Genomic DNA, 9322 nt, shown 5'->3' with positions numbered 1-9322 from the left:
TCCCCCCCAGTGGCTGTGCAGTGACGTCAGCCAGTGCCTTCAGTACCCTCGGATGGAACTAATCCGGGCCTGCTGATGTAAAGGCGTCCAGTTCCTCCAAGTGCCTCTGCACCATCTCAGGGTCTACGCTTGGTAGTCTGGCGCCCTGCTGCTGCCTCTCTACAATCCCAGTGAGAGACTTGTCTTGCCCCTCGCTTAGGAACACTGAGGCAAAGAACTCGTTGAGGAGTTCAGCCTTGTCCCCCCTGTCCGTCACCAATTGCTTCTGCGCATTTAGTAGAGGTCCTATTCCACCCTGGGCCTTTCTTTTACTCCCTATATATCTAAAAAACAATTTTTTGTTATCCTTAATTTGGGATGCCATCCTCAGCTCCATGGTAGCTTTGGCCTGTCTAACTGCCTCCCTACAAGCGCGAGCAGAGGAGGTATACTCCTCTTTAGTAATCTCTCCCCGTTTCCACTTTCTTTATGCCCCCCTTTTTGCCCGTAGACTGCTCTGGATTTCTCTGGTCAGCCAAGGAAGCCTCTTGACCCCTTTCCCCCTTTTTCCCCGCATCGGGATTGTCTCCCTCTGTGCCCGAAGGATCATTTCCTTAAGGCACAGCTTTAAGAGTTGGGAGCCTTCCTGGGGCCCCAAATCTTTCCAACTCTTACTCTGCAGTGTGCCCTTGACTAAACGCCTGAGTTCATTGAAGTCAGGTTTCCTAAAGTCTAGCACTTTCACCCTACTAGTTACCTTACCCACTCGACGACTTATGGTGAATTCTGTTATTTGGTGATCACTGTCCCCCAGGTGACCACTGATCTGTAGGTCTCCTACCATGTCATCCCCGTTGCCAATACCAGGTCCAATAAGGCATTCCCCTTAGTGGGACCATGTACTTCGTGAGTCAGATGGAGGTCCTGTACACAGGATAGGAACCTGCGTGAACGATGGGACTTTGCTGTATGCGTCTCCCAGCAGATGTCTGGGTCGTTTAGGTCCCCCATGACTACCGCCTCCGTAGTTTTTATGGTCTCCGAGAGCTGCCTCAGGAGCCCCAAATCTAGTTCTTCTCCTTGGTGTGGGGGTCTGTAGCAGACCCCTACCACCAAATCACTTTCTCCTTGACCTCCATGTAACCTAACCCACAATCCTTCTACTTTCTCCTCGCCTGATTCCATTTTGATAAGATCTGTAAAGAGACTTATGTCTTGTAGTGCCCAGAAATGAAACCCTTAATTTTTAAGCATTGGGTCCTAATGTGGAATCCTCAGGCTTAAGTCCGATGCATTGGACATTCACTTGGTAGAAGGAAGACCTGTGTTCTAGTCCCTGCCTTGAATAATGTTTATATGCTTTACATTAGGCACTGATTGGATAAAATACATAAACAGTCCTTGAGGCAGAGACTGGAATTAGAGGTGCAACGATACATCAGTCTGATATCAGATCGGCACTAATATAAAGAAAATTTTCTGTATCAGAAATTGGCCCGATGCAGCCGACAATTTGTCTGATAAATGCCTGCATGTGCGTGCAGGTGCAGTGCAGCACGTAGGCAGTGAGGAGCAGAGCCGGCAGCGTGGAGTGCTGCATGCAGTTGGTAAGTCTAGTGTGGTGGAAGAGGAAAGGGAGGGGAAAGGGACATGGTGGGGGGAGCCGGGGGCGTAGAACAAAGCCCCTGCAGTGAGGGAGGGCTGGGGCTGGGGCAGGGGCTGACCAGCCGGGGCTGGGGTAGGTGCAGGACGGAAGCGCGGCTCGTCTGGAGGGTGTGGGAAGGTGGGTGTGGCTCCCATCTCTGTGCACAGCCCATCTGGTGCTTGTCTGGTGGCTCCCACCACTTGTCCAGGAGGGCATGGGGGGAGGAGGGAAGGGTATGCCCCCATATTTGCGCAGGGCAAGGCAGGTTGGAGCCAGGCTCTTCCCAGCTGGGCAAATCTGGGGGCACACCCCTCCCCATGCTCTCCTGGACAACGGCAGGAACCGCCAGATAGCACCAGACGAGATGCCACCCGCTGAGCTGCGCCACCCTGGCCCCAGCCCACAGCTGCAGCCTGCCCCGTGCTGCGCAGATCTGGGGGGCATATGTTCCCTGGCCCCCAGACAGACTGCTTGCAGCTCTGTTCCGTGCCCCTCCCCACCCCGGCTGGCCAGCTTCAGCCCCATTCCCTTCCCTCACCGCAGGGCCCTTGATCTGCCCCCCCACACACTCCTTCCCTCCCCTTCCACCAAACCAGACTGACCAGCTGGATGCAGCTCTTCAAGCTGAAGAGCTGCGTATTGGAAATTGGATTGGTATCACCTGATATGCCTCCTTAAAAATCAGCTATCAGTATCAGCCCCAAAAATCTCTATTAGTGCATTTCTAATTGGAATGCAGATCTCTTCTCCCCAGCATGAGTGACTTAATCATTGGACTAGAGCAGTGGTGTCAGACACAAGACCCACGAGCCAGATCTGGCCTGCGGAGCCTTACAATCCAGCCTGTGTGTCACTGGACTGACCCCATGCACCAGTCCTGACCCTGTGCACTACAGGCAACACGGGGGAGGTCTAGGGCACACAACAGGCAACCATGGGCAGTGCATTCCCCATACTGGCCCCTGGGGCCACATGCACATGTTGCGTGTGCCCCATGCCACCACAAGGGCTGCTGTATGCAGTGTGTGGGCTGGACCGAGCATTTCAGCTGTTCCAGAGGAGGTTTGTCCCACTCTGCCAGCAGACTGGTTCAGGGATGCTTATCTGAATCACAGGACAGAATGAGTTTGACACCCCTAAACAAAGAAGTCATGAGCCTGTTTCCTCCCTGCTTTCAGCTTTCTAAATCTTCAGCTTGGTTTAGCACAATAACAGTTTCATGATGGTCATTGGCCTGAACAGGAGGGAACTCTGGGCTCTGGTTCCTGCTTCTGCTCCTATTACTGTCTTTTTCCAGTGGAGCTCAGTCTCTGACCTGTGGGTTAGATTGGGCCCAGAGAGCCACATCATCCAGCCTGTGGGGCTCTCCACAAGTCCAGAAATATGACAGTGGGGAAGCAAGGGTAATTACCAGATTTCCTGCCACTGAATTTCTAAGTCCTGCGGGCCACATGATATGATCCTGCAGGTGGGTTGGTGCTGTGGGCAGAAGCTGGTACAGGGCCCAATCTGATATGTGAGGCCAGAACTGGGACTGGGGCCATGCATTGGGCTAGCCCCATGTGCCAAATCAGATCCTGGCTGGATAGGCCAGGGGTGGGCAAAATACAGCCTGCAGACCAGATTCAAGCCACTAACTCAGTAGATCTGCCCTGCAGGTGGGTGGTGGCTCTGGCCCAGGCACACACACTCTCTCTCTCTCTCTCTCTCTCTCTCTCTCTCTCTCTCTCTCTCTCTCTCTCTCTCTCTCTCTCTCTCTCTGTCTCTCTGCCTGGGCCCCCCCAAATCTGGACTTGGCAGATGGTCCACAGCTGCCCAATTGTAGCTGGCAGTTTCCAGGTTGGGGCTCTGGGCGTGGAGGGTAGTGGGTGGGTTCACGGTTCTGTATTGATTGCAGTCCGCAGCTGTAGCATGCCCTGCCCCCGCTTCCACATGCCTGGAGCTGCCACCTGGAAGCTGATGGCCATTTGGGGGCAGCTGTGGATGCAGCCAGCAGTCTGCTGGGTCCAGAATTGGGGTGGAGGGCATTAAAGCTGCGGGCAGGCAGACTCCGGCTGTGTGGGGGGAATGGGCCTGCTAAAGCTGTAGGCAGGGTCAGGCTTCCACGCTGGTTGTGGTCCTGGAAGAAAGGGAAAGGGGTGCGGGGAGGAAGGAGAGAGAGAGAAGTGTAGCGCTAGACCCAGGGCAGGCAATTATTTTGGGCAGAGGGCCGCTTACTGAGTTTTGGCAAGCCATTGAGGGCCGCATGACAGGCAGCCAGGGGCAGATAAATATTAATTTTCAAAAATTTTTAGGGGCCCCGCAGGCCGGATAGAATGGCCTGGCGGGCCATATGTGGCCCGGCCCGCATTTTGCCCACCCCTGCCCTAGACAGATAACCAAAACTCATTAAGTGGCCCACCAACCCAAATAATTGCCCACCCCTGCCAGTAGCCCTTTGCACCAGATAGGGCCCCAGTGGAGGCCAGGCCAGCCCTGTGCAGCAGATCAGACTCTGGCCAGGCCAGATCAGGCCAGGCATGCCAGATCTGGTACCAGATTAGGTTCCTGTGGCAACACTATGCCACTCTTCCAGCTTGCAGAGCTGAAAGGTAGAGCACCATTGGTGTATTCCTATTTAATCTCCTTCTTCAACCCAATCAGTGATTGGGTAGCTGAAGGGAATGCAGTAGACATAGTGTACTTGAGCTTTAGTAAGGCTTTTCATATAGTTTCATGCAATATTTTCATAAGTAAACTGAAGAAATATGGGCTAGATAAAATTACTATTAGGAAGATACATAATTGGCTTAAAAATGCAAGTAAAGGGATCTGTAAATAATAGATGTCAGAATGCCAAGAGGTTTCCAAGGAGCATTCCCTGCATCCAGTCCTGTTTAATGTGTTGAATGATTTGGGGGCCAGGCAATAGAGAAATTCCTGTTCAAGTCTGCACATGACAAAACTGAGAAGGAGTTGCATAACACTTTAGAGGAAAGGGGTAGATTTCAAAATGTTCATGATAGATTGGAGTGCAGGGTTGGGGTCAGAAGAATGAAGTTCAGTGCAAACAGTTTTGTTACACAAAATGCACAAACATGGTAGGGGAGATAACTGGCCAGGCAGTCAGTGTAGCTGAGAAGGATCTGGGAGTTTTGGAGGATTATAGGCTCACTGCAAGTCAGGTATGTGACGCAGTTGCCAAAAAGCAGATATAATTTTGGTCTTTGTCAATAGGAGTATTATTTGTAAGATATGAGAGGTTATAGTATGGTCCCTCTTTGGTGCTATGGTTAGGTCTCCACGTTTTTAAGAAGGAAGTAGTGAAGCCAGAGAGGGTTCAGAAGTAGGAGGCAAAATTGGTAAAAGGACTGGAAGGCAAGCTGTATGAGGAAAGCTTGAAAGAGCTAGGTATGTTTAGCTTGGAGAAAAGGAGATTAAGGGAGGATTTGATAGCAGTTTTCAAATATTTGGAAGGCTCTCATAGAGAAGAAGAAGAACTTTCCTTCCTTGCAGCAGAGGGCAGAACATAAAGCAGTGGTTTTAAATTGAAGCAAAGTGGATTTAGATTAGATTTAAGGAAAAAAGTTTCCTTACTGTTAGAATGGTAAGGCAGTGAAATAGACTGCCCAGTTGGGAAAGTTTCTTCACTGAAGGTTTTCAAGAGAAGATTAGATAAGCAGTTGACAGGGATAATTTACAAATTTGTGCAGGAGACTGAATGACATGGAAGTTGTGATCCCTTTAAACCCTATGATTCTGTGAGTCTGTTCATTACATCAGACGTCTGTTAAATGCAAAATGAACACCGGTGTCAGGAAGAAACTCCCTCCCTTCCACTCTGGCCCTGTGACCCCCTCCCTTCCAGGGCTTCCTACTGAGACATACAGCCAAGCTCCCTCTTGCTTGCTGTCTTTCCAATTTATATATCTTCACTTCTTGGCTGCCCAGTAGAACACCAAGGCCTGGAGGATGCTCTGGGCAATCGCTGGCCCATGGTCTAGTTGTTAAAGTACCTTAGAAGTGGGAGATATAGGTTCAAACCCTCTCTGAGTGAGTGTGGCTTAGAACCCTGGGCAAGTCCCCCAATCTCTTGACTGATGGGCTGCAGGGGAATCCCTGCTCTGTTTTTCTGTGACTTATGTGGAGTCATGTGGCTTGCTGGGGGAGAGTAGGAGGATCTAAAATCCTGGAGTGTGGCCTGAAATGCCAGCTAATTTTAGTCATGTTAGTGATACTTGCCTTTGTAAAGGTGGAGTTCGAATTGTGCCTCTGTTTCTAAGGCTGGAAGCAAATGTACCCTTTGAAATGCTTTGGTTTTGGAAATGTTTCAGAGACGTAGTGCTTCAGCTGTGGAACACGCATACAGCCCTAGCTAGAGGGCTTCAGTATATCACTGCTCCCTGTGACAGCAGGCCCTCCAGCCATGTGACTCAGCAGAGAGATGCAGCCACCTGGGATTCTTCCCTCTCTGCCCTGACAGGACTGTCAATGCTGCTCTCCATCTCCTCTCTTGGGGCTGTGGGAGCAAAAAGGGAGGAGGTGGGAAACTAAAGCTGATATCTGTGGCTTGCGTACCGGCAGCAGACATGTGGAAATCTAGCAGGGGTGGGGGTCTTGCAGCAGTGGCAACTCCTCTCCCCAACATGGAGTCTCCCAATTCCAGGTCTTCTGGTTTGGTGGGGCGAATAAGTGCCAGAGTGCAGGCAGCAGTAGCACCCTGACTGCTAACAGCGATAATGCCCAGGGAATCCCAAGGACCAACAGTGCTGGCACAGGGCATACAGGGAGCTCAGCAGCTATAGCCAGGGTGCTTGAGAAAAGTGGGGCAGGGTGGGAAAGGTACTGCATTTCAGGATGCTAAAGGACCAACAACCTGTACAGGCAGAACTAAACAATACAGAATAGTTCTTGCTCCCCACAAGTATTATTGTGTCACACCTGGGAGTGTTTTAAACTACCTTTATGACTGTACAGCAGCTTTTCAATATTGCAAGTGAGATCTGTCCATCTGTACCCTAAGGCTTATATGGGGATTTGAAGGTGCAGAACTTAGGTACCAAACTTTGGTCCCCCTTTAGACAAGTAAGCCTTTTTGTGGGTCTGGGCTGTAGTCTATACTTTATTACGTATGTGAGTATTGAATATTTGACTTGATGTTGATTTTCTACACGCATTTTGTTATTTATCCATAGTATTAAAAGGATACATAATAGCTTATAGATTAAGTCTGTCTAATATATTTCTATTAGGACTTCTTACAGTGGATCCGAATAAAAGAATTAAAATGTCCAGCTTGAGATACAACGAATGGCTTCAGGATGGCAGCCAGTTATCATCCAACCCTCTAATGACTCCTGATAATTTAGGGTCTTCAGGAGCTGCCGTACATACATACGTCAAAGCCACCTTTCATGTAAGCTCAAAAAATCTTAAATTTAAAACCCTATCAGGAAAATGTTTTAAATGAGTTTGCGTATTTAAAAAATGTATTTTTATGCTTTGGCTCAAATCTGGCATTTCCACTCAGGCATTTCCTAACTAGCCTCTACTCATTCCAAGGTACCGTGACCAGGCACGGGGACGGATACTGTTTTGTCTGTGGAGATTCACAGTTTTGTTCTTTTATTGTGTACCTCCAGAGCCAGGTGCTATTTCACCCTGCATAATTCATCACAGGGTTCTCCCATTTTTTCCAATGTGCAGTGTTTAGGTGTCTCCAAAGACCAATCCTATTTCACCTAGGTTGTGGTTGTTCAGCTGGTGACCCACGGGCTGCATGTGCCCTGCCAGGAGAGTTAATCTGTGGTCCATGACCTCCCACTGACCTACTGTTCCCCATTGCTTTGGCATCTGCAGCAGTCAGGGGCTCCGGGCTTCCCCTCTGGCTTTCATTTTATGTGCGTGCCCCATGGAGTGGCATGGTGCAGCAGAGGAGCCTGTGTATGGTAGGTTGTGGGGGGGGAGGGGAAAGCCACCAACCCACCTCTGCTGTGCAGTGAGGCAGGTGCCTACCTTCTCATATAAGCTGTGCAGTAGGGGAGAGACTACCTGCTCATGCACACACTGCAGTGAGGTGGGGGGTGCCTACATGTGTTCATGGTGCCAGGGCTTGCCCCATATTGGGGCAGCCAGTGGGGCCTTTGGCTTGCACTGTTATGCCTGCAGGGCATACAGCTGCTGCTGATGCGACCCAGGACATGGGAGACCTGGTTTATAGATCCCTGGATGCTCAGAAGGTGGACAGTCCTGGCCTAGGTGACATATAACTCTGCATTCTCTCAGTGGGGCATTTTAATGTAAGTAACACCTCCCTCTGCGTGTAGTACCACTTTTGCCTGATCATGTAAAAGGGAAACATCTTAATCTGTCTAAGGACCTGAGCAGAGAAATCTATACCACCAGGCAACAACACTAACTTCAGTGTAAATCCTCCTACTCCTTCTCCTCCATCTTTGCCCAGGATATGGGAGACCTGGCTTCTAGGATCCCCTCAATCTTAGGAAAAGTTGAACTTGTATCTTTTTTGTCTCTGCAGAGTGACTTAGCCACAAAGCTATGTGTTAGACATAGCTGAGAATATCTTCCATTCCCTTAAACTGAAGCTGATCTACTGGGCAGCCAAATTAAAAAATCATGGAGCCAGAAAGAGATTTAAGTAGCCTGACTTCTGGGGCCAGAGTTCTTGGCACTGAGAAGGAGAAAGTCCTGATTTCTGGACCCTGCTTGCAGTATAGTGTTATTGCAGTATAGTGTTATGCATTTTATCTAGTGATTATTTTAATGAATGATGCATTACTGTCACTGATGAAAATTTGGAGCGTTTCCAATGTAAGTAACGTTATTCAAGACAAAGCCCCAACCCACGTCTCAGACCGGGAAGCAGAGTGGCTGCACTTCTACTTGGCTTCCGGTGGCCATGCTTTCTGCTGGGAGAGCTGTTATTTCTTTCGGTAGAACTGCAATGCCTGTAGATGGCCTTAGGATATGTCAACATTAGTTCCACGTTACCTTAGACCTGGCACAAAAATGAGCGCTGCCCACCCACGCAGAACTCATAAATGAAACAGTGAGGATGCTCCTCTATTGCTACTTTTGAGGCTTATTTTTCAGGGGTAGCCTTGAGAATGGAATGAGGCAGTGTAGACATACCCACTGGAACCTAAAAAGTGTCATTTAAAAGGTTTAGTGGCAAAGTAGGATTTGGCTTCATGTGTTCTATGGTAGGTCAGCAAATCACAGACGTATGTGGCCAATGTAATAATTAAAGGCCAAAAACATATATGAGAAAATACAATGAAACATATACACCAAAATGTAAATTGAAGCAGTAATTCATATTTTGAGAACATGTGTATATCTTTGGGATAAAAAATTCTGGAGAAATAGCTACCAGGCTTGGAGAAGTATAAGATAAGGTCCTGAAACAGAGTTTTGTAAGATGCCTGTAACATTTTATTTATGTTTATTGCCTGATTTATTTTCAGTTTCATTTTCCTTGTGATTAGAAATTTGAGGTAAAGCATCACAAAAGTATTGTGCTTTGGGAAGGCTTGTTAAAATACCATTCATGTTTTCTTACTAGATGCTTTCCAATGCTAGCCAAAGTTATACAAGTGCAGGCAAAGACAGAAATATAATATGGAATTCCAAAAATTTTATTTCGGAAGAATAACTGAATCTTATGGTAAGCAGGTCAGGAACTTTTGCACAAATAAA

The 9322-nt window shown here is 48.6% G+C and overlaps 1 protein-coding gene across 6 annotated transcripts in view; it reads left to right on the top strand.

Annotated features, from left to right (window-relative positions):
* Nucleotides 1-9322, top strand: part of RPS6KA5 (ribosomal protein S6 kinase A5) — a 166695-nt gene that overhangs the window by 129845 nt on the left and 27528 nt on the right. For 5 of the 6 annotated variants that reach the window (XM_025191253.1, XM_025191252.1, XM_025191258.1 and 2 more), the window contains one exon: nucleotides 6856-7019. In XM_025191253.1, coding sequence (XP_025047038.1) covers nucleotides 6856-7019 — 164 coding nt within the window. Of the gene's footprint in view, nucleotides 1-6855; nucleotides 7020-9188; nucleotides 9291-9322 lie in introns of all 6 variants that reach the window. The other variant, XM_025191255.1, reaches the window with a different exon arrangement.

The sequence above is a fragment of the Alligator sinensis genome, unplaced genomic scaffold (genome assembly GCF_000455745.1).
Source record: "Alligator sinensis unplaced genomic scaffold, ASM45574v1 scaffold608_1, whole genome shotgun sequence".
Lineage (NCBI taxonomy): Eukaryota > Metazoa > Chordata > Crocodylia > Alligatoridae > Alligator > Alligator sinensis.
The sequence above is the reverse complement of the archived record's forward strand: the minus strand, read 5'-3'. Positions and strand labels throughout refer to the sequence as shown.